A 25,379-nucleotide genomic window follows, 5' to 3' on the forward strand; every position below is an offset into this window, starting at 1 on the left:
CCAACATGATGAAACCCCTTCTCTACTAAAAATACAAAAATTAGCTGGGTATGGTGGCACATGCCAGTATTCCTTACTACTCAGAAGGCTGAGGCAGGAGAATCACCTGAACCTGGGAGGCGGAGATTGTGCCACTTCACTCCAGCCTGGGTGACGGAGCGAGACCTCAAAAAAAAAAGAAAAAATATCACGTTCTATGAATAGAGATAGTTTTAATTCTTTCTTTCCAACTTGAACATTTTTTATTTCTTTTTCTTGACTAATTGTTCTGGCCAGAGCTTTTACTACAGTGTTGAATAGCAAGGGCAAAAACAGGTATTCCTGTGTTGTTTCTGATCTTAAAGAAAAAGCTTTCAGTCTTTCACCCTCAAGTGTGATGTTGGGTATAGGTTTTTAGTAAATGTCCTTTATCACATCAAAGAAGTTCCTTTTTATTCCTAGTTTGTTGTGTTTTTATCATGAAGGGTTTTTAATTTTGGTCAAACGCTTTTTCTGCATCAATTGAGATGAGCTATGTAGGTTTTTTAAGTTAGGGCATAATGGGGTCATTTGTGTGTGTGTGTGGCTTTTATTTTTGTTTTTTTGACATGGAGTCTTGCCCTGTCACCCAGGCTGAAGTGCAATGGCATGATCTTGGCTAACTGCAACATCTGCCTCCCAGGTTCAAGCAATTCTCCTGGCTCAGCTTCCTGAGTAGCTGGGATTACAGGCATGCACTGCCACACCTGGCTAATTTTTTGTATTTTTAATAGAGATGGGGTTTCACCATGTTGACCAGGCTGGTCTCAAACCCCTGACCTCAACTGATTAGCCCGCCTCAGCCTCCTTGTAATCCTGGGATTACAGGTGTGAGCCACACCTGGCTCATATTTGTATTTCATAAAGTCAGTCTGGCAGTAGAGGGTTTGAAGAGTAAAAGGTTAGAGATGTAGCCCTCCATGTGAAAGGTCAGGACCTTAAATTCCAAGTAGGTTTGAGTAGGAGCAGAGGGATTGGAGAGGAAGGCAATGATAGAAGCAATCAGTTTAAAAGGTAAAAGCCCATTATAGTTTTGCAATTTGGGTACTTATTCCTGGAATAAGTTTTTTGGAGATAAGAGATTTACTTTTTCACCTAGGCTGGAGTGCAGTGACACAATCTCAGCTTACTGCAGCCTCTGTCTCCTGGACTCAAGCCATTCTCGTGCCTCAACTTCCTGAGTAGCTAGAGTTATAAGCACATGCCACCACACTCAGCTAATTTTTGTATTTTTAGTAAAGATGGGGTTTCACCAAGTTGGTCAGGCTGGTCTCGATCTCCTGACCTCAGGTGATCCTTCTGCCTTGGCCTTCCAAAGTGCTGGGATTACAGGCGTGAACCACCACTCCCAGCCTATTTTATTTTTGAGACAAGGTCTTTCTCTGTCACACAGGCTGGGGTGCAGTGGCATGATTTCAGCTTACCGTAACCTCCATCTCCCAGGGCTCAAGCAGTCCTCCTATCTCAGCCTCCTGAGTAGCTGGGACTACAGGCGCATGTCACCACACCACCACACACCAGGGTTTTTTTGTTTGTTTGTTTTGTTTTGTTTTGTTTTTTTGTAGAAACAGGGTTTCACCCTTGTACATATTGGTCTGGAACTCCTAGTCTCAAGCGAACCATCCCAGGCATTTATTTATCATTTATTTATTTATCCCTGAAACAATCTACTCTATAGAAATCACATGGTAAATATACATTGAATGACACAGTCCGGCCTCTTTTTTTTTAATGGAATTTTGTCCTTGTTGCCCAGGCTGGAGTGCAATGGCACAATCTCAGCTCAGTGCAACCTCTGCATCCTGGGTTCAAGTGATTCTCCTGCCTCAGCCTCCCAAGTAGCTGGGATTACAGGCACCCGCCATCACGCCCAGCTAATTTTTTTGCATTTTTAGTTGAGACAGTGTTTCCCCATGTTCGCCAGGCTGGTCTTGAACTCCTGACATCAGATGATCCACGTGCCTGGGCCTTCCAAAGTGTTGGGATTACAGGCATGAGCCACCATGCCCTGCCTTTAAGGGACGTAAGTTCTGATAGAGGAGTTAGGACTTAGAGACGCACAGAAATCAGAATCAAGTGATGGTCCTTCCACTTTATGACAGTGAAACATTGGAAATAACAAGTATCTAGTAATGGAATGGTAAAGTAAATTATACTTCCTCATGATAAATTATTAGAGATCTAGTGGCCAGGCGCGGTGGCTCAAGCCTGTAATCCCAGCACTTTGGGAGGCCGAGGCGGGTGGATCACAAGGTCAAGAGATCGAGACCATCCTGGTCAACATGGTGAAACCCCATCTCTACTAAAACTACAAAAATTCAGCTGGGCATGGTGGCGCGTGCCTGTAATCCCAGCTACTCAGGAGGCTGAGGCAGGAGAATTGCCTGAACCCAGGAGGCGGAGGTTGCGGTGAGCCAAGATCGCGCCATTGCACTCCAGCCTGGGTAACAAGAGCGAAACTCCGTCTCAAAAAAAAAAAAAAAAAAATTATTAGAGATCTAATATATAGAGAGGCTGGGCACAGTGGCTTATTCTTGTAGTCCCAGCACTTTCGGAGGCTAAAGCAGGAGGATCACGTAAGCCCACGAATTTGAGACCAGCCTGGGCAACATAGTGAGACTCCTTCTCTAGAAAAAAAATATAAAAGTCAGCCAGGCGGCCGGGCGCTGTGCATGGCTCATGACTATAATCCTAGTACTTTAAGAGGCCAAGGGAGGTGGATCTCTTGAGGTCGGGAGTTTGAAACCAGCCTGGCCAACATGTTGAAACCCCGTCTCTACCAAAAAAATACAGAATAGCCAGGTATGGTGAGGGGCACCTGTAATCTCAGCTATGTGGGAGGCTGAGGCAGGAGAATTGCTTGAACCCCATGGGCAGAGGTTGTAGTGAGCCAGGATCACACCACTGCACTTTAGCCCGGGCAACAAGAGCAAACCTGTCTCAAAAAAGAAAGAAAGAAAGAAAGAAATATCAGGATAAACATTTTATTTTATTTATTTATGGTTGTTGTTGTTGTTGTCATTTTTGAGACGAAGTCTCAACTCTGTTGCCCATGCTGGAGTGCAGTGGCTTAATCTTGGCTCACTGCAACCTCTGCCTCCTGGGTTCAAGCGATTCTTCTGCCTCAGACTCCCAAGTAGCTGGGACTACAGACATACACCATCATGCCCGGCTAATTTTTGTATTTTTAGTAGAGACGGGGTTTCATTCTGTTGGCCAGGCTGGTATTGAACTCCTGACCTCGTGATCTGCCCACCTTGGCCTCCCAAAGTGCTGGGATTACAGGTGTGAGCCACTGCACCCAACCTATTTATTTTTTTGAGACAATGTCTCGCTCTGTCGCCCAGGTAAGAGTGCAGTGGAGCCATCTTGGCTCACTGCAGCCTCTGCCTCTTGGATTCAAGCGATTCTCCTGCCTCAGCGTCCCAAGTAGCTGCAATGTGACACCACACCTGGCTAATTTTTTGTATTTGTAGTAGAGGCGGGGTTTCACTGTGTTAGCCAGGATGGTCTAGATCTCTGGACCTCGTGATCCACCAACCTTGGTCTCCCAAAGTGCTGGGATTGTAGGTATGAGCCGCTGCACCCAGCCTTATGTGTGTATGTATGTATTTTATATATATATATATTTATTGCATTTTAGGGTTTGGGGTACATGTGAAGAACATGCAAGATTGTTGCATAGGTACATACATGGCAATGTGGTTTGCTGTCTTCCTCCCCATCACCTATGTCTGACATTTCTCCCCATGTTATACCTCCCTAACTACCCACCCCCTGCTGTCCTTCCCCCTCATCCCCCACCACGACCCCAGTGTGTGATGCTCCCCTCCCTGTGTCCATGTGTTCTCATTGTTCAACACCCACCTATGAGTGAGAAGATGCAGTGTTTGATTTTCTGTTCTTGTGTCAGTTTGCTGAGAATGATGGTTTCCAGGTTCATCCATGTCCCTACAAAGGACATGAACCCATCGTTTTTATGGCTGCATAGTAGTCCATGGTGTATATGTGCCACATTTTCTCTGTCTAGTCTATCATTGATGGGCATTTGGGTTGGTTCCAAATCTTTGCTATTGTCAACAGTGCTGCAATGAACATTCTTGTGCATGTGTCCTTATAATAGAATGATTTATAATCCTTTGGATATATACCCAGTAATGGGATTGCTGGGCCAAATGGAATTTCTATTTCTAGGTCCTTTAGGAATCACCACACTGTCTCCCACAATGGTTGAACTAATTTACACTCCCACCAACAGTGTAAAAGTGCTCCTATTTCTCTACATCCTCTCCAGCATCAATGATCGCCATTCTAAATGGCATGAGATGGTATCTCAGTGTAGTTTTGATTTGCATCTCTCTAATGACCCGTGATGATGAGCATTTTTTCATGTTTGTTGGACTCATTTATGTCTTGTTTTGTAAAGTGTCTGTTTGTATCCTTCGCCCAGTTTTGCATGGGCTTGTTTTTTTCTTGTAAATCTGTTTTAGTTCTTTGTAGATTCTGGATATTAGTCCTTTGTCAGATGGGTAGATTGCAAAAATTTTTTCCCATTCTGTGCTGTACACGTTCAGAGAAACTTCCCTAGTAATAAACTATAGAAATGATCCCTGAAAGTATAGTCTTTATTTATTTTTAATTTTTTTTTGTCTCCCCCATGGGGCCCAGCGCAGGGACAGGGAATGGGAGGGATTTATTTTATTTTTTGAGACGGAGTCTCACCCAGGCTAGTGTGCAGTGGCACGATTATGGCTCACTGCAGCCTCAACCTCCGCAGTTTCATGCTTCCTTAGTAGCTGGGATCACAGGCACGTGCCACCACACCCAGCTATTTTTTATTTATTTATTTACTTATTTTGAGATAGGTTTTTCCATATTACCCAGGCTAGTTTTGAACTCCTGGGCTCAAGTGATCCACTCGCCTTGGTTTCCCAAAGTGTTCAGATTACAGGTGTGAGCCACTGCGCCTGGCCAGGAAAAACATTTTAAGTTGTCAAGACTGTCTATTAGTAGAACAGGCTGTCTTGGGAGAGCCCTGGACCTGCGGTCTCAGACAAGTTATTAGACAAGTATCCGTAGAGGGTTAGACCATTGGGAACATACTGTGTTCTCAAGAGTCACTTAGGGCTGGACTGGGAGAGGTTGGATTAGCAGGAATCAGCCTTGTTGCAGCCACAGTACTTCCATCTTGTTACTTATCAGAGTCCTTATCAGAATTTGAGAAGGCTACAGTGCTTTCTTAAAAAGAATTCAGAAACCATTAGATTAGATGATTTTTCTATTCTCTGTTACTGAAAAAGCTTAACTAGCAAATGGAATTTGTAGAGGGGATTTACTTTTGTTGGAAAAAGATGAACTCTTATTGACAGATAAAAAAAAGGATTTCTTTCTTAAGAATTGCCATTATGGCCAAGTGTGGTGGCTCACGCCTGTAATCCCAGCACTTTGGGAGGTCAAGGTGGGCAATCACGAGGTCAAGAGCTTGGGACCGGCCTGGCTAACATAATGAAACCCCTTCTCTACTTAAAATATAAAAAAAAAAAAAAGGCCGGGCGCGGTGGCTCACGCCTGTAATCCCAGCACTTTGGGAGGCCGAGGCAGGTGGATCACGAGGTCAAGAGATCAAGACCATCCTGGTCAACATGGTGAAACCCCATCTCTACTAAAAATACAAAAAATTAGCTGGGCATGGTGGTGCGTGCCTGTAATCCCAGCTACTCAGGAGGCTGAGGCAGGAGAATTGCCTGAACCCAGGAGGCGGAGGTTGCAGTGAGCCGAGATTGTGCCATTGCACTCCAGCCTGGGTAACAAGAGCGAAACTCCGTCTCAAAAAAAAAAAAAAAATTAGTCAGGCATGGTGCCGAGCGCCTGTAATCCTAACTACTTGAGATACCAAGGCAGGAGAATTGCTTGAAATTAGTAGGCTGAGGTTGCAGTGAGCCAAGATCATGCCACTGCACTCTAGCCTGGACAACAGTGTGAGACTCCATCTCAAAAAAAAATTTTTTTTGTATGACCACCTGGGCATGGTGGCTCACGCCTGTAGTCCCAGCACTTTGGGAGGCCTTGGCACGCAGGTCACTTGAGGTCAGAAGTTTGAGACCAGCCTGGCCAACATGGCAAAGCCACGTCTCTACTAAAAATACAACAATTAGGGCCAGGCATGGTGGCTCATGCCTGTAATCCCAGCACTTTGGGAGGCCAAGACGGGCAGATCACAAGGTCGGGAGATTGAGACCATCCTGGCCAACATGGTGAAACCCCATCTCTACTAAAAAATGTAAAAACTTAGTCAGGTGTGGTGGTGCGCGCCTGTAGTTCCAGCTACTCAGGAGGTGGCTGAGGCAGGAGAATCACTTGAACCTGGGAGGCGGAGGTTGCAGTGAGCCAAGATCGTGCCACTGCACTCCAGCCTGGTTGACAGAGTGAGACTCTGTCTCAAAAAAAGCATCAGTTGGGCATGGTGACAGGCACCTGTGATTCCAGCTACTCGGGAGGCTGAGGTAGGAGAATCACTTGAATCCTGGAGATGGAGTTTGTGGTGCACCAGGATTGCATCATTACACTCCAGCCTGGGTGACAGAGTGAGACTCTGTCTCAAAAAAAAAAAAAAAAAGAAAAGGGGGGAATTGCCATTATGCCTCAACAAAGGCCTCATTCAGTGTTACACATATAAAAATTGTTTTTTTGCGGCTAAGGGAGAAACTTCCAGTACTCATCCTTCTTTGCTCTTCAATGTTTCCCCAGTTCCTACTCAGCTCTTCTCTTGTCTTCCATTTAGTGTTGATATAAAACTCACAGGCATTACTGCTTTTAATGCCTTGGTGGGAAAAGGTGGAATCTACTCAGAGAGGGTCTTGTTCGTCCATAATCATGGCTGAAAAAGTGCTTTGTAGACTGGATTCCAGTTCTTTTATTTTTGTTTTTGCAGAAATGGGGTCTCACTATGTTGCCCAGGGTGGTCTCGAACTTTTAGCCTCAAAGGATCCTCGCCTCAGTCTTCCAAAAGTGCTGAGATTACAGGCGTGAGCTACCTTGTCAAGCTGCCTGGTTTTTATCTATTGGAAAGAGTATCACAGTTTTAATATCCCCACTTGCTGGAGTTTTGCTGATCTTTATGCTGAGGAATCCATTGTTTTAAATATGTAATTTATATTTTTTACTTATTTTTGTTTTATAGAGAGAAGGACTTTCAAAATTCAATAAGATCTATGAATTTGATTATCACCTGTACGGCCAGGTAGGTGCTTAAATATTTCTAACATAAGCAAGAGAAAGTAGCATAGTCATATATAATGTGTCACTGTCTTAAGAATAACAATTTTTAACTTAAAGGTAACTGGTTATAGGTGATCACTTTATAATTTATGAGGAAGTCTCTTTTTAATAAAATATGGTCTCATTTCAGCTCTTTATTACAAAAAAAAAGCTAATATACAATAATTTGAGGAAAATTTAAGTGATACAAAAGGTGTCATGGTACTAGAATTAGAAAGATGATTGTATTCCTATGGCTTTTGGCTTTGAAGAGCTATATTTATGTTTGTTCCTTCCCAATGTTTGTTTGTTTTTTTTAAGTGTCTTTAATAGAAGTTCCTCCCTCTCATTTGAATGACTTGGCAAAATATAACTGCAAAAAGACTAACTGAATTTTGAATTTCGTCATTATTCAGAATGTTACCATGGTAATGACTTCGGTTTCTGGACATTTACTGGCTCATGATTTCCAGATGCAGTTTCGAAAATGGTCAGTACAATTCTCAAGGGAAGGACTTTCAGATTATAGTAAGTTGTGAAATTGCACAGGAATTTTGAGACATGTTGATCTTACTGGGTAATTTTGGGGGCGGGGAGGGGACAGAGTCTTGCTCTGTTGCCCAAGCTACAGGCTAGAGTGCAGTGGCCCAATCTTGTCTCACTGCAGCCTCTGTCTCCTGTGTAAAAGTGAGTCTTGTGCCTCAGTTTCCCAAGTAACTGGCACCACAGCTGTGTGCCACCACACCCAGCTAATTTTTTCTATTGTAGTAGAGATGGAGTTTCACTATGTTGCCCAGGCTGGTCTCAAACCCTGCCTTGGCCTCCCAAAGTGCTAGGATTACAGGCGTGAGCCACTGTGCCTTGGTAATTTATAATACTAAGATGACCTAGGATTATCTGATCCATTGTGAATTTTTATTACATCTTTAAGCAGTTACTTTTGGTGTTTCCTCAAAATTACCAGACCTTTTTCATGCAGCCATTGCATTTACCTGTGAAAGGACTCTAGAATGCCATCTTCTCAGTCCTGTTCACACTCATGGAGAAGTGGACAGTGTGTTATGCAGAGGGTCATAGCCTTATTTCAATTCCCCGGGACCTTTTTTATTGGGGATCCACCATGAGCCCATTGGAACAGTTTGCTGTCATTAGGTTCGAGGGCTGTCCATCATGTACTGAGTTGGGACTCTGTTTTCATTTCTAGGCAGAGCTGCAACCCTCTTGTCCTCTTTGAAGCGGAAATTGAAAAGTACTGCCCAGAGAATTTTGTTGACATCAAGGTAAGGTCTTTTGGAAGACATATGGCACTGAACAACTACAAAGAGTCAAATGGAGTGATTTCTGTATTTTTAATAAATTGGCATTTGGAGATAAGGTTTTCCACCAAACTTACTACCATTATTTAAAAAGCTAGTTTCCACTCATTGTATAAATATGGCTAAGTGGCCAAGGAACTGAAGTAAGCATTTTTTTTATGAATAGTAGTTGTTTAAATCCTAGGCATAAGGGCTGGACATGGTGGTTCATGCCTGTAATCCCAGCACTTTGTGGGGCCAAGCCAGGATCACATGAACCCCAGGAGTTTGAGACAAGCCTTGGCAACATAGTGAGACCCCATCTCTCCAAAAAAAAAGAAAAAAAAAAATTAACCAAGCATGGTGATGTACGCCTATAGTCCCAGCTCTAGTAAGGCTGATGAAAGAGGATTACATGAGCCCAGGAGGCAGGAAGTCAAGGCTGCAGTGGGCTGTGATTGCACCACTACACTCCAGCCTGATGAGAAAGTGAGACTCCCATCTCAAAAAATGATCCTAGGAATAAGTATTGTAAATTATTAGTGTAGCCTCCATCTCCCCCCTCGTTAGATGGAAGAGGCTACAAAGTATAAATACCTGTTTGACAGTAAATTACCAGTTGTCAAGCAGTCAGGGCATACATAGTTAATTTATTGAGAACTGAGAATCCATTGGATGAAACTCAATTGAGATTCATTTTCTTTAGGTCATAATCAAAACCTCTCAAGGGTGTGTGTGTGTCTGTGTGTCTGTGTGTGTGTGTGTGTGTGTGTGTGTGTGTGTGTGTGTGTGTGTTAGAGCTGAATTTTAGGTTTTGTCATATTGGGGAAATTATATTAAATCCTCTATTCTAGAAGTTCATTTATGCTTCTGAGGAGTTCTGTCACCATTAGCACCAATGAGAGCGGTTTTCTCTGATCTCTTTCCCTCACCAAGTTGGCATACTCCAAGAACAGCATTAACCTTCAGTCAGATCCCCTTAGCATAGAGGTGTCAAGCCACTGTTCCGTAATTCTGTTCTCACCACTCTTATTCCACTATGAACTTCAGAAAACTCTGGAGCGAGAGACTCGCCAGTGCCAGGCTTTGGTGATCTGGACTGACTGTGATAGAGAAGGTGAAAACATTGGCTTTGAGATTATCCATGTATGTAAGGCTGGTAAGTGCTGCTGCTGCTGACTTTCTCTACTTTAGAATTCCATAAATAGAGTGTTCTCCTTTGTATGTGCAAGTGGGCCGTGGATGCGTTCCTCTGCAGATACTCTCCCTCCCAGTCTGTGAGTCCATCACTATTTCTGATGACACACTCAGTTTAAAGGTTATGGTGTTATTTCCTCCTTATCACCGTATACCATTGATTTAACCTAATAGGTAAATTGGGCACCTCACGGCTACTTGAACTGGTTTACCTTTATTTCAAGGTAGTTTAAGAAAAGTGAGCCCTGTATGATGGAGGGCAGTGTGATTTGACTTTGACCTTGGTAACGCCTTGTGTTCTGCAGTAAAGCCCAGTCTGCAGGTGTTGCGAGCCAGATTCTCTGAGATTACACCCCATGCTGTCAGGACAGCCTGTGAAAACCTGACCGAGCCTGATCAGAGGGTGAGCGATGCTGTGGATGTGAGGCAGGAGCTGGACCTGAGGATCGGTGAGGAGCTTGGCGGACCCCTCTTACGACCATGTTAATGCTGTGTTATGGGACTAAAAATGGGCTCGATGTAGGTGTGTTCAGCCAGCCCTGGCCTCTCATCATCCATAATTGTCTCCTTTCTTCACTCTCTAGGAGCTGCCTTTACTAGGTTCCAGACCCTGCGGCTTCAGAAGATTTTTCCTGAGGTGCTGGCAGAGCAGCTTATCAGTTATGGCAGCTGCCAGTTCCCCACACTTGGCTTTGTGGTGGAGCGGTTCAAAGCCATTCAGGCTTTTGTACCAGAAATCTTCCACAGAATTAAAGGTAGGGCCTGGAGTAAGGGTTATGGCCTGGGACCTATGGGCCCAATATTAAGGTGGGGGACTGTGAGCATTTAATAGCAATACTAGGCCAGGCGCAGTGACTCAAACCTGTAATCCCAGCACTTTGGGAGGCTGAAGCGGGCGGATCACTTGAGGTCAGGAGTTCAAAACCAGCCTGGACAACATGGTGAAACCCCATCTCTACTAAAAATACTAAAATTAGCTGGGCATGGTAGCATGCGCCTATAATCTCAGCTACTCAGGAGGCTGAGGCAGGAGATTTGCTTGAACCTGGGAGGCGGAGGTTGCAGTGAGCCAAGATCGCACCATTGCACTCCGGCCTGGGTGACAGAGTGAAACTCCGTCTCAAAAAAAAAAACAGCAATGATAAAGATGTGATTTATTCTAGTCTTGCTGTCGTCCACCCAGGCCCATTACAATCCACTTAAAGTTCCATTTCTTATCCAGAAACTCTTCCCTATTCGATATTCCTTTGACTTTCACCATAATATACCTTCTATCTGTCATATCATGTGGCTTTTCTGAGACACAGCCTTTCTGTTTGTCTCTCCTTAATACAGTAACTCATGACCACAAAGATGGTATCGTAGAATTCAACTGGAAAAGGCATCGACTCTTTAACCACACGGCGTGCCTAGTTCTCTATCAGTTGTGTATGGAGGTAAGATGTCCCTCAGACCCTGATGATCTAGGAAACATTCTGCACACCTCCCAAGCCACTCCCCATCTGTTGGCAGAGGCGATCCTGTCACATTCTCCCATTGGAATTTAGCTTTAAGTTTGCATCTCAGGGGGGACCACTTTTTGGGGACCAATAAGACTAGTACCCCATGAAAACAGCACTACAAGAAGGGAAGGATCTGCATTATTTTTAGATAAAATCAGAAATTTTGAGAAATGTATAGTTGAAATCCTACCTTGCAGCATATACTGTCACCAGAAATTAGCAAGGATCCACTAGACCAGTCCAGATCGTGGACTAAAGAGCCAGGAGAGAGTGGACAGCATTTGGCTCAGCCCCCTCTTTATTGGTTGCATGAGGAAATGTAGAGAGGTGAAAGTCACAAATTAGTGGGTTAATTTTATATATTGATAAAAGCTAGGAAGAAAATAAAGCAAGGTAAAGGGATAGAGAAAGGCTGGAGGGACAGAGAGGGGAGGGGTGACATTTGAGCAGAGGTTGGAGTGACTCAGGAGAGGGTTGGGGAGTAGGTGGGACACCCATGTGCCATAGAAGGGAGCAAGACTGGCCCAGGCCATAGGCTGGTTGGTGGCAGAGTTGGGACTCACCCTAATGTTTCCTGGCCCTTGGGCTGGTTGTCTACTTTCTAATGTCACTTCCTATTAGTACATAACAGCTTGGTTTAACACCGAGGCCGCACAGAGTCATGCTTAAGTAAAATTCTGAGCTCTCTATGCTTCATTCATGTGTGCTTCTTGGCTGTAGCCCACTGGCGGATTTGTTACTAATTAGGCAAAGGGAGTGATAACTGTGCAGCACCTGCTGTGGATCAAGCACACTTTATTATGTGCGTTTTGTTTAACCCTGATAATGCCTGTGAAGGCAGTAATAGCATCCCCATTTTCCAGAAGAGGAAGCTAAAGAAAGAGTGACTTACCCACAGATAATGTGAGACTGTACGTGGCAGGGCACAGTTGGATTCCAGTGTGTCCCTGACCCTTCTGCAGACCATGCTGCCTTCCCCATATCTCTCTCACTCCACCTTTTGACCCTGGACCACTGGGAGTCTCTGTGACACTGCGCAATTGTTTGTTAAATAAAAAGACCACCACCGGACACTGTGGCTCATGCCTGTAATCCCAGCACTTTGGGAGGATGAGGTGGGTGTATCACCTGAGGTTGGGAGTTTAAGACCAACCTGCCCAAAATGGAGAAACCCCATCTCTACTAGAAATACAAAATTAGCTGGGCATGGTGGCAGGCGCCTATAATCCCAGCTGTTTGGGAGGCTGAGGCAGGAGAAGCACTTGAAGCCAGTAGGCGGATGTTGCTTTGAGCTGAGATGGCACCATTACACTCCAGCCTGGGCAACGAGAGCGAAACTCCATCTCAAAAAATAAAAAAAATAAAAAGATTACCAGCCTGGGTTATATAGTGAATCCCCATCTCTACAAAAAAGAAAATAAACATAGCTGGACATGGCCTCACTTGCATATAGTTCCATTTACTTGGGAGGTTGAGGTGAGAGAATTGCTTGAGCCCAGCAGGTTGAGGCTGCAGTGAGCCATGATTGTGCTGCTGTACTTCAGTCTGGGTGACAGAATGAGACACTGCCTCAAAAAAAAAAAAAAGACCAACTTAATAATAAAATGTGAAATAAGGCCGGGCGCGGTGGCTCAAGCCTGTAATCCCAGCACTTTGGGAGGCCGAGGCGGGTGGATCACGAGGTCAAGAGATCGAGACCATCCTGGTCAATATGGTGAAACCCCGTCTCTACTAAAAATACAAAAAAAATTGGCTGGGCATGGTGGCGCGTGCCTGTAATCCCAGCTACCCAGGAGGCTGAGGCAGGAGAATTGCCTGAACCCAGGAGACGGAGGTTGCGGTGAGCCGAGATCGCGCCATTGCACTCCAGCCTGGGTAACAAGAGCGAAAAAAAAAACTCCGTCTCAAAAAAAAAAATAAAAATAAAAATAAAATAAAATGTGAAATAAGTAAATAATAAAAAGACCTGCCCTGTTACTCCTTCACTTGGATGTGGTGCAGGAACAGATGATGGGTGATACAAATTATGAGCTGGTTTTAAGATTAAAGGTCTCCAGCTTGTATAATTTCTCCTATTTCTAACTCTATTTTTTTTTTTTAAGGAGCACTGGGCCGAACATGGTGACTCATGCTTATAATCCCAGCACTTCTGGAGGCTAAGACAGGAATATTGCTTGAGCCCAGGACTTCTGGGCCAGCCTGAGCAACATAGCAAGACCCCATCTCTATATTTTAAACAAAACGACAAAAAGAGCACTGTGCATGTGTACATAGAAAACTGTATTCAGGCAATGCATAGGCCGTTGGATTTCATAGGCTCTGGAGGAAGCACCTTAAGGCTTGTGAAATTGCCCTTCACAATCTTGGTCTGATCTGGAGAGTAGTGATTGTATCCACCATACTGTCAGCTACAAGCAACATTAAATGGTCACTCCCTTGGGCTGTCATTGTGGGTTCAGCTCCTGGTCAGTGATTTGGAAGGATGGGCGTGTGTTGTCCGCAGGAAGTTTGGAGATGATGCACTAATAATTAACATGGTCTTTGCTTTCCTGGCTTTCTAGGATCCCATGGCAACTGTGGTAGAGGTCAGATCTAAGCCCAAGAGCAAGTGGCGGCCTCAAGCTTTGGACACTGTGGTATGTTCTGGGTGGCTGTTTCAGGCACTGAGGGATCAGTTATTTTCGTTTTGGGGCCATGGTTCTACTGCCTAGACTCTGGCCTAGTGGAAGGAAATATTACCCATCAGCAGGCCACACAAGAAAAACACTTGAGAAAGGTACACTTAGCCTCACTGTTTTTGTTTGTTTGTTTGTTTTGTAGACTCAAACTTCTGGGCTCAAGTGATTCTCCCACCTCAGCCTCCCAAGTAACTGGGACTGCAGGCATGTGCCACCATGACCAGCTAAATATTTTTAAAATTTTTTGTAGAGATGGAATCTCACTATGTTGCCCAGGCTGTTCTCAAACTCCTGGCCTCAAGTAATTCTCCAGCCTCTGCCTCCGAAAGTACTGAGATTACAGGCATGAGCCACCACACCCAACCACTGCTTAGCTTTTTTTTTTTTTTTTTTTTTTAAAGTTAACAGATGCAATATAACTGCCTTGTATGAGGTTTGGGAAACAAAAAAGGGAAAGACAACTTACTACTTCGCTATCCTTACATAATTACTGGTATCTCTTCCTGTTTTTTAATATGCATATTTTTACAGCATTGTAATTAGTTAGACAGCTTGTACTCAACCATTTTGTTCATGTTGCTGCATAATCTGTGTAAATATTACTTTAAATAATCTGCTATATGAACCTACTTTAGAACAGGGCTTCTCAAATTGTTTGACTCCAGGAAGAGCCACCCCAATAGAACACAAGTCTAAATAACATTGGGAGTGTGCCTTCCCAATTACCACTTAGCAGGAAAATTTGGAAAAGAATTACTATCAGAATTCACTCTGAAGGCTGGACATACAGAACACTCAGGCTAGCAAGCATGAAGGCTAAGAAGCATGCGGGGACTGGTGGGCAGTGCATTCTTTGTCTTGGGTAAGCCACAGTAAATATGTATGTGTGTGAAGGGACTGCATGGGGGAAGTTATGCATTGATTTTATATAGTAGGCATACATGTTTTAGTCCTCACTGGTTAATTGTGCTTTAGTGTGACATTGGCATTGTTAGCTTGTCACCTAGGGAAAAGGACAGCTGGTTATCCCCCAGGAGGCCTCCTTGGGTTTTCACCCTGCAGGAGAATTTACTGGGTGGTGCTCCCAAAGTGCGATTCTCAGACTATCTGTGTCAGAACAGTATATTAGACTCCTTGTTAAAAAATGTAGATTTCTGGGCCAGATGTGGTGGCTGACGCCTGTAATCCCAGCACTTTGGGAGGCCAAGGTGGGCAGATCACCTGAGGTCAGGAATTTGAGACCTGCCTGGCCAACATGGCGAAACCCTGTCTCTACTAAAAAATTAGCCAGCCATGATGGATGCCTGTAATCCCAGTTACTTGGGAGACTGAGGCAGGAGAATTGCTTGAACCCAGGAGGCAGAGGTTGCATTGAGCCGAGATCATATGCCACTGTACTCCAGCCTGGGTGACAGAGTGAGACTCTGTCTCAAAAAAAAAAAAAAAGTGTAGATTTCTGGCCAGGGATGGTGGCTCATGCCTATAATCTGAGCAATTGGAGGCTGAGGTGGGTAGATCCCCTGAGGTCAGGAATTTGAGACCAGCCAGGCCAACATGGTGAAACCCCATCTCTACTAAAAATACAAAAATTAGCCAGGCATGGGTGTGGGCACCTGCAATCACAGCTACTCGAGAGTCTGAGGCAAGAAAATCACTTAAACCCAGGAGGCAGAAGTTGTGGTGGATCGAGATCATGCCACTGCACTCTAGCCTGGGCCACAGGGCGAGACTCCCTCTCAAAAAAAAAATGTGGATTTTTGGGCTGGGTATGGTAGCTCACGCTTGTGATCCTAGCACTTTGGGAGACCAAGGTGTGAGGATTGCTTGAGGCCAGGAGTTCAAGGTCAGCCCGAAGATAGCAAGACCCTAAGACCCTAGCATGTAGACTCGTGTGTGCGTGCACACACACTCTCTCTCTCTCTCTCTCTCCCTCTCTCACTCTCTCATTCTCACTCTCACTCTCTCTCTCACTCTGCAGATTTCAGCTTATGTCCCAGCCCTGCTCTGTCAGCTTCCCCAGTGGTCAGGGACCCAAATCTGTCTGCTTCCCAGGTGAATCCTGCACACATTAAAGTCTGAGAACCAGACTAAGATCTGACTCTGCCTGGCAGGCCCAGGAATTGTTCTCGGGCAGTCGTTTCCCCTCTGTTTGACAGAAGCACCTAGAGTGACAGGGACCAGACTTGACTGAAGATGAGTTGTGTATTTGAGTTGTGCTGCCTGACCCATGCAGTACACCTAACATGGCTGTTCACCCATTTTACAGGAGCTTGAGAAACTGGCTTCTCGAAAGTTGAGAATAAATGCTAAAGAAACCATGAGGATTGCTGAGAAGCTCTACACTCAAGGGTAAATATTCTGGATTTGGGAGTAGAATTTGAACCATCTTTATCAGGATGAAATATTTTAGAAATAGAGTTTATGGGGAAAAACAGATTGTGTAGATAGCAACTGAGCTCTGAGGCAGGATTTTGACTTTGACTTCTCTTTTCTGATATGGAAAAGTTCTTTCTATATAAGAACCCAGAGAGTAGATTCAGATCTTACTTTTGACTCCCCAGCCATCTCCCTGTGGCCCTGGTGAGCGGCAGACAGTGGGTGGCACCTTTGAGAGTTGTTTGCCTGTGAAACTCCTCCCCGCCCCAGTCATGCACACCCCAGCACTGAGGTCCTCTAACTGTGCTGTCCAGCCTGCAGGTACTGAACAGTTGAAATTCAGGTTGTCCAAATTGGGCTGTGCTGTAGATATAAAATATACACTGAGTTTTGAAGACTTTTATGAAAATAGAATCTAAACTATCTCAGTAACTTAAGTGACTAATTGACAATTTAAAATTACAAATAGAGGCTGGGTATGCTGGCTTACACCTGAAATCCGAGCACTTTGGGAGGCTTAGGTGGGAGGATTGCTTCAGCTCAGGAATTCGAGACCAACCTGGGCAACATGGCAAAACCCTATCTCAACAAAAAATTCAAAAAATAAAAATTAGCCAGACATGGTGCCACACACTTGTAGTCCCAGCTCTTCAGGAGCCTGAGGTAGGAGGATCACTTGAGCTTGGGAGGCGGAGGCCGCAGTAAGCCAAGGTCATGCCGCTCTACTCCAGACTGGGCGCCAGAGCAAGACTGTCTCAAAAGAAAAAGAAAAAACAAATGGAGTTCACAGTACAGTTTTATCGGACAGTGTTATTCTTTGTATCCTCTAAGAAAAGTCTCAAAGCACACGCTGGTGGAACTTGTCAGGAGCAGTGAAGCTCATGTGCTACATCCAGGTTGGTCTGTCAGACTCACCCTCAGAGCGGCCAGTGATGACAAGCCCCAGGCTATGAGGTGGCTGGCCTTTATCCTGTGCTATGCTATCCCTTTTGTTTCTCCTTTGGCTTCTTTGAGTGTCCTAGCAGGAGAGCCAGCTGCTTTTCGCCCCATGAAGGGGTGCGTCTCATCTCAACTTTCCTGAATCAGGTAACCTAGACTGCCTTCAGTAGAGTTGGCTACGTCAGATGAGTGTTTGCAGGTGTTAGCGGGTGCTTTCAGTTGTTTATAGACCAATCAGTGAGCCTAACAATTTATTTTTCTGTTTGTTTGCCTTGGTTTTAGGTACATCAGCTATCCCCGAACAGAAACAAACATTTTTCCCAGAGACTTAAACCTGACGGTGTTGGTGGAACAGCAGACCCCCGATCCACGGTGGGGGGCCTTTGCCCAGAGCATTCTAGAGCGGGGTGGTCCCACCCCACGCAATGGGAATAAATCTGACCAAGCTCACCCTCCCATTCACCCAACCAAATACACCAACAGCTTACAGGTTGGTTTTCCTGAATGTGCTGCCTTCTGGAACCCAGATGGAAGTGCTGGGGGTCAGTAGTAGGACTTGAATTTACTCTGTGAGCTCTGATTGTAGAAACAAGTGATTTTGAGATCTCTCTCATTTCACTTTCCTCTGCCTGGCTTTCATGAAAGACCGCTTCACCCCTCCCCATGGTGGGCGTTTTAATCCAGCCCCACGTCCCCACTCTCCATCAGCTCCTGCTGATTCCCTGCTGGTACTTCATAGGCAACCTAGGTGCCTCACGTCTGCATACTTCTGTACAGACCCCCACCCCCACCGTGAGCCTTGTGGCCTTTCCAGTCCCTGGAACTGGAGAGTTCTATCCATCTTCCCAAGACTGACTCAGTTTTGATTGCCTCCTGAAACTTTGCTGCCACCCCAGTTGTGCCACCCCCATCACTGCAGAGTGTCCCACTCAGCTCTGCTTGTCACTTTCAGTCATTTCCTCAGCCGGGGGCAGGCTCTGCTGACACAGGAGCCATTAGGCTTGTTTACATCTGTAGGCTTCTCACAAAGCTGAGGAAATCTTAGTCTTTTTTTATTTTCCTTCTTTTATTGTTTGCCTGGCACTCCATGTTAGTGCAGAGCCTGAGAAGCAGTGTGGCCTGTTCTCTGCAGAACATTAGGCTAAGGCTACCAGCGATGTTCCTGTCCTTGAGATGTGATATTCTAGGGATAGTTCAGTCTCCTCTTTTCTTCCTAGGGAGATGAACAGCGACTGTATGAGTTTATTGTTCGCCATTTCCTGGCTTGCTGCTCCCAGGATGCTCAGGGGCAGGAGACCACAGTGGAGATCGACATTGCTCAGGAACGCTTTGTGGCCCACGGACTCATGATTCTGGCCCGAAACTATCTGGACGTGTATCCATATGATCACTGGAGTGACAAGGTGATAAAGAGGTGGGCCCAGGGAGAGGGAGGACAGTTGTGCTGCCAGCCCAAGCTCTCTAGTGGAGCGGGACCATCTTCCTTGAAATGAGGGGTTTTTTTTGCCTGAGTGTGATGATAGAATCACCTGACTGCTGCACCTGCTGCTCCCTGTAGATCCTCCCTGTCTACGAGCAAGGATTCCGCTTTCAGCCCAGCACTGTAGAGATGGTGGATGGGGAGACCAGCCCGCCCAAGCTGCTCACCGAGGCCGACCTCATTGCCCTCATGGAGAAGCACGGCATTGGTCAGTGGCTTCTCAACTCATGTCTCTTAAGCACTTACTATGTACTAGGCACAGATTTCCTCTCATCTTCAAACAATTCTGTAATGCAGGTGCTATATCCTTATCCGCATTTTATAGTTGAAATAAGGCTCAGAGGTTAAAAACTTACCTAAGGTCACAAACTGTGTGTTATTAAAACTTGGTCTATATAACTCCACAGTCAGTGCTCTTAAACCATGCACTCTGCTATCCACATAGCAACAGAGGCTTTTCCCCTGACTCTGCAGGCCCAGCTGGGAGAACCCTTTGGCCACATGGGGATTTATTGTTCTTTTGAGTAAGAATAGAATGTAAGGTACCAACTATTAAAACTTGGGACACTAATCATAAAATCTGTCTTCATTTTAAAGTGTCACATCAGGCAGCCCTGAGCCTCCTTCCTATGTGGAGCAGTGGGTGAGGGTGGCAGCTGTCTCTGCAGGCCTGCTCCCATACTACTCAGGCTGCTCACAGTGGCCTCATGTATGTGGCAGAACACTGCTGTTAGCTATCGGTGGCTGGATTCTTAGCTTTTTGTTGAAGCATTTCCCATAATTGCTTAGGAATCAGAAACTAAAACACTGGGCCAAAATTGTGTTACTCCCATTAAGTCCCATGGCTCAACCTTTACAGGTAGGTCCTTGTGACTAATCTGCTGTGCCCTCCATTCGTTTTTGTCAAGGCTCTCAAGGGCTTTCTCTGGCAAACCTAGTCCAGAAACACCCACAGCTCAGTGGAGGGGAAGCAGAGCTCCCTGGGCATGTGTTACATAAGCAGCTGCCTCATCCACAAAGGGAGTTTCTTAGTCCTCTGACTTAGGAAGCAGTGCTCCACCGTGGAGTCCTTGACCATCACTAGGACATCTAGAAACCCTGCAGGTTTAGGTAAAATTAGTGGAGGTTCACCCATCATGATTTATTTAATAAATATGTATGAGGCCAGGTGTGGTGGCTCACACCTATAATCCCAGCACTTTAGGAAGCCAACATGTATGAGTCACTTGAGCCCAGGAGTTCAAGACCAGCCTGGGCAATATGGCAAAACCCCAACTTGCTGGGTGTGATGGCTGACGCCTATAATCCCAGCACTTTGGGAGGCCAAAGTGGGTGTATCACTTGAGGTAGGGAGTTTGAGATCACCAGCCTGGTCAACATGGCAAAACCCTGTCTCTACTAAAACTACAAAAATTAGCCAGGCGTGGTGGTGGGCACCTGTAATCCTGGCTACTCGGGAGGCTGAGGGAGGAGAATCACATGAACCCTGAAGGTGGAGGGTGCAGTGAGCCAAGATCACGCCACTGCACTACAGGCTGGGCAACAGAGTGGGACTCCATCTCAAAAAAAACCCATTTCTACAAAAAATTAGGTACATGCCTGTAGGGATGCTGAGGTAGGAGGGTCACTTGAGCCCAGGAGGCAGAGGCTGAGGTAAACTGGGATTGTGCCACTGCACTCCAGCCTGGGCAACAGAGCAAGACCCTGTCTCAAAAAAGAAAAAAAAAAAGGAAAAAGGAAAAAGTCCACAAGAGTGGGAGCATAGACTAGGCACCAGGGACGCAAATGAATAAGACCTCATTCTTTGAGTTCTCAATCTAACAGAAGAACCAAACCAAACCAGCACATTGAATACAATGCAATGGGTTCTTCAGAGAGTAAACAGGGAAGAAAATGTCGTGGGTGGGCTAGCATTTCAGCTGCACCAAAACCACATAGTAAGACTTCTGGATCAGTAAAGGGCAGCCCAGTGCAGGGCAGGCCTGAGGAAGGGCACAGGAGCAGGAAAGCAAAAGCCTGCTATAGCTGGAGTGGGGGTGGTGGCCATAGAAGGGGAACCTGGAAAAGTGATTCAAGCCTGACTTTGCAGGGCCTTGGCTTGCCCAACTGAGGGGCTTAGATGCTGGTACATGGCCAGCAGGGAGACTTCTAGAATTTCTTTTTTTTTTTTTTGAGACAGAGTCTTGCTCTGTCACCCAGGCTGGAGTGCAGTGGCGAGATCTCGGCTCACTGCAACCTCCGCCTCCTGGGTTCTTGCAATTTACCTGCCTCAGCCTCCTGAGTAGCTGGGACTACGGAATCACGCTGCCACGCCTGGCCAATTTTTTGTATTTTAGTAGAGACGGGGTTTCACCATGTTGCCCGGGCTGGTCTCAAACTCCTAAGCCCAGACAGTCCGCCCACCTTGGCCTCCCAAAGTGCTGGGATTACAGGCATGAGCCAGACTTCTAGGATTTCTGAGTAAAGGAACCATATAGAGGTATACCTAAAAGAAAACAAACCAAAATAATATTTTTAAAAGATTATTAACAGGATGGGCGTGGCGTCTCACACCTATAATCCCAGCACTTTGGGAGGCCTAGGTGGGCGGATCACTTGAGGTCAGGAGTTCAAAACCAGCCTAGACAACATGGTGAAACCGCATCTCTACTAAAAATACTAAAATTAGCTGGGTGTGATGGCTGACACTTATAATCCCAGCTACTCAGGAGGCTGAGGCAGGAGAATCACTTGAACCCAGGAGGTGGAGGCTGCAGTGAACCAAGATCATACCACTACCCTCCCAGCTTGGGAAACAGTAAGACTCTGTCTCAAAAAAAAAAAAAAAAAAAAAAAAGATTATTAACAGCTTTATTCACATACCATCCAGTTTACCTGTTTCAAATGAATAATTCACATTTTTTAGCATATACACAAAGTTGTGCAGCTATCACCACAGTCAGTTTTAGAACATTTTCACCACCTCAGAAAGAAATCCCATACCCTTTAGCAGTCACTCCCCATTTCCCCCTCCCTCTAATCCTTCCAGCCCTAGGCAACCACTCATTTTTCTGACTTAATAGATTTGCCTTTTTTTTTAACTAAAAATATTTTGCATGCAATGGCACAATCTTGGTTCACCACATCCTCTGCCTCCTGCGTTCAAGCGATTCTCCTGCCTCAGCCTCCCGAGTAGCTGGGATTATAGGCATGTGCCACCAAGGCCAGCTAATTTTGTATTTTTAGTAGAGACGGCTTTTCTCCACGTTGGTCAGACTGGTCTCGAATTCCTGACCTCAGGTGATCTGCCACCTCGGCCTCTCAAAGTGCTAGGATTGCAGGCGTATGCCACGGCACCTGGCCCCTAAATTTTTTTTAGAGAGACAGGATCTTACTCTGTCACCCAGGCTAAGTCACAGCTGTGAATTCCTGGTTTCAAGGGATCCTTCCACCTCAGCCTCCTAGTAGCTGGGACTACAGGCATGTGTTGCCATGCCCAGCTAATTTTTTTGTTAGCTTTTATTTTTAGACAGTCTCACTCTGTCACCCAGGCTGGAGTACAGTGGCATGATCTCAGTTCACTGCAACCTCCACCTCCCAGATTCAAGTGATTCTCCTTCCCCAGTCTCCTGAGTAGCTGGGACTACAGGTGCATGTCACTGGCTAATATTTGTATTTTTAGTAGAGATGGGATTTCAGTATGTTAGCTAAGCTGATCTTGAACTCCTGACCTCAAATGATCCACCCACTTTGGCCTCCCAAAGTGCAAGAATTACAGGCATGAGCCACCATGCCCAGCCAAGCCATCTTTGTTTTATGTAGGGACAAGATCTTCCTATGTTGCCTAGTCTGGTCTGGAACTTGTAGCCTCAAGCCGTCCTCCTACCTCAACCTCTCAAAGTGTTGTAATTACAGGAGTGAGCCGGTATACCTGGCCAGATTTGCCTACTTTAGATATTTCCTATAAAGAGCCAGGAATAGTGGCTCACGCCTGTAATCCCAGCACTTTGGAAGGCCAAGGTGGGCGGATCACTTGAGGTCAGGAGTTCCAGACCAGCTTCACCAACTTGGTGAAACACTATCTCTACTAAAACTATAAAAATTAACCAGGCTTGGTGGCAGGTGCCTGTAATCCCAGCTACTCAGGAGGCTGAGGCAGGAGAACCCAGAAGGTGAAGGTTGCAGTGAGCTGAAATTATACCATTGCACCCTAGCCTGAGCAACAGAGCAAGACTGTCTCAAAAATAAATAAGAAAAGAGAATCATATAATGTTTGGCCTTTCGTAACTAACTTTTGCTTAGGACGATGTCTTCAAGCTTCATCTATGTTGTAGCACGTGTCAGAACTTCATTCCTTTGTATTACCAAATAATATTCCATTGTATGTATAGACATTGTCTTTTTCTATTTTCTAGTTGATGGACACTTGAGTTGTTTCTACTCTTTGGCTATAAATAATGCTGCCCTGAACAGTTTTGTACAAGTTGTGTGTGGATATGTGTTTTCATTTCTCTTGGGTAGACTTAACCAGTGGGATTGCTGGTGTACATGGTCTCTACATCTAACACTTTTAGGAACCATCAAACTTTTCTGAAGCGGTTGCACCATTTTTCATTCCCACCAGTAAGGCCCTAGGATTCCAGTTTCTTCACATCTTTACTAACACTTAGTATCATCTCTTTTTTTTATTTTGCTGGTAGGTATGAACTGCTATTTCATTGTGTGTGGTTTTTGTTTTTTTTAAAAGATGGGGTCTCACTTGGTCACTCAGGCTGGAGTGCAGTGGCACGATCTCAGCTCACTGCAGCTTCTGCCTCCCAGCAGCTTCTGCCTCCCAGCTTCAAGCAGTCCTCCTGCCTCAGCCTCCTGAGTAGCTGGGACACTCGCCGAGCTACTCAGCACTGCCACACTCGGCTAATTTTTGTTGTTTTTTTTTTTGAGACGGAGTTTCGTTCTTCTTACCCAGGCTGGAGTGCAATGGCGCCATCTCGGCTCACCGCAACCTCCGTCTCCTGGGTTCAGGCAATTCTCCTGCCTCAGCCTCCTGAGTAGCTGGGATTACAGGCACGCGCCACCATGCCCAGCTAATTTTTTGTATTTTTAGTAGAGACGGGGTTTCACCATGTTGACCAGGATGGTCTCGATCTCTTGACCTCGTGATCCACCCGCCTCGGCCTCCCAAAGTGCTGGGATTACAGGCTTGAGCCACCGCGCCCGGCCCTAATTTTTGTATTTTTGATAGAGACAGGGTTTCGCCTTGTCGACCATGCTGGTCTTAAACTCTGACCTCAGGTGATCCACCTGCCTTGGCCTCCCAAAGTGCTGGGATTACAGGCATGAGCCAATGCGCCCAGCCTTCACTGCGATTTTAATTTGCATTTCCTTCATGGCAGAGCTACATTTTGAAAGGTCCCTCTGGCCACAGCTTAAAATATGGTTTGGGTCGAGGAAGAGACTAGAAATAGGGATACAAGCTACAACTATAGCTTGGACACAAGGGGAGGAAGATTTTAAAAAGGAGCTTTCAAGCTGGAATTGACAGCTATCGTGAGTAATGGGATGTGTGAGGGAGCAAGAGAGTTGAGGTTGCCATTGTGATTTCTTGAATGAGCCATACGGGCTGTTCAGGCGAAGGAGGGGTTCTGGGGTGAGCAGGGTGCCCGTGGGCTACCCAGGTACAGCTGTTACCTGTATTACCTCAGAATAACCAGAAAATGGCTTCCAGGTACGGATGCCACTCATGCGGAGCACATTGAGACCATCAAAGCCCGGATGTACGTGGGGCTCACCCCAGACAAGCGGTTCCTCCCTGGGCACCTGGGCATGGGACTTGTGGAAGGTAAGGGAGGAGGGAGCTTGCAGTGGGTAATGGGTGGTGTCACCCAAGTCCCTGAGGGTCTCAGGTGGGTCCTTACTGAGCATGACTCTTTCCCTGCAGGTTATGATTCCATGGGCTATGAGATGTCTAAGCCTGACCTCCGGGCTGAACTGGAAGCTGATCTAAAGCTGATCTGTGAGGGCAAGAAGGACAAATTTGTGGTTCTAAGGCAGCAAGTGCAAAAATACAAGCAGGTTTTCATTGAAGCAGTGGCTAAAGCAAAGAAGTGAGTGCTTAAAAGAAATAGAAATGGGTGGCCAGGCGTGGTGGCTCACACTTGTAATCTTAGCACTTTGGAAGGCTGATGTGGGCAGATCACAAGGTCAGGAGATCGAGACCATACTGACTAACATGGTGAAACCCCGTCTCTACTAAAAATACAAAAAATTAGCCGGGTGTGGTGGCATGTGCCTGTAGTCCTCGCTACTCAGGAGGCTGAGGCAGGAGAATCGCTTGAACCTGGGAGGTGAAGGTTGCAGTGAGCCGAGATGGTGCCACTGTATTCCAGCCTGGGTGACAGAGCAAGACTCCCTCTCTAAAAAAAAAAAAAGAGAGAGAAAAGAAAGAAATGGAGATGGAGTCTCACTTACTTCCTATGTTGCCCAGGCTAGTCTTGAACTCCTGGCCTCAAGAGATCTTCCCACCTCGGCTTCCCAAAGTACTGAGATTATAGGCGTGAGCTACTACGCCCGGCAAGCTAGTTTAAACTTAATGCAGACAGATACGTCTGGAATTTATGCATGGACCCTGTGCAATTTTAGTTTTTCTTTTTTCTTTTTC

The 25,379-nt window shown here is 45.7% G+C and overlaps 1 protein-coding gene and 1 pseudogene across 4 annotated transcripts in view; one reads left to right on the top strand and one right to left on the bottom strand.

The window, feature by feature from the left end:
• TOP3A (DNA topoisomerase III alpha) overlaps window positions 1–25,379 on the top strand; it is a 41,183-nt gene that overhangs the window by 8,143 nt on the left and 7,661 nt on the right. For 3 of the 4 annotated variants that reach the window (XM_032269144.1, XM_032269147.1, XM_032269145.1), the window contains exons 2-15: window positions 7,199–7,258; window positions 7,692–7,765; window positions 8,480–8,555; window positions 9,621–9,729; window positions 10,073–10,216; window positions 10,352–10,522; window positions 11,103–11,203; window positions 13,831–13,905; window positions 16,214–16,296; window positions 17,545–17,752; window positions 18,480–18,665; window positions 18,821–18,950; window positions 24,447–24,560; window positions 24,660–24,825. In XM_032269144.1, the coding sequence (XP_032125035.1) occupies window positions 7,199–7,258; window positions 7,692–7,765; window positions 8,480–8,555; window positions 9,621–9,729; window positions 10,073–10,216; window positions 10,352–10,522; window positions 11,103–11,203; window positions 13,831–13,905; window positions 16,214–16,296; window positions 17,545–17,752; window positions 18,480–18,665; window positions 18,821–18,950; window positions 24,447–24,560; window positions 24,660–24,825 (1,697 nt within the window). The remainder of the gene's footprint in view (window positions 1–7,198; window positions 7,259–7,691; window positions 7,766–8,479; window positions 8,556–9,620; window positions 9,730–10,072; window positions 10,217–10,351; window positions 10,523–11,102; window positions 11,204–13,830; window positions 13,906–16,213; window positions 16,297–17,544; window positions 17,753–18,479; window positions 18,666–18,820; window positions 18,951–24,446; window positions 24,561–24,659; window positions 24,826–25,379) is intronic. The other variant, XM_032269146.1, reaches the window with a different exon arrangement.
• LOC116543564 lies at window positions 4,540–4,644 on the bottom strand (annotated as a pseudogene).

This window comes from Sapajus apella, unplaced genomic scaffold (assembly GCF_009761245.1).
Source record: "Sapajus apella isolate SASKATOON/1434 unplaced genomic scaffold, GSC_monkey_1.0 scaffold189, whole genome shotgun sequence".
Taxonomy (NCBI): Eukaryota; Metazoa; Chordata; class Mammalia; order Primates; family Cebidae; genus Sapajus; species Sapajus apella.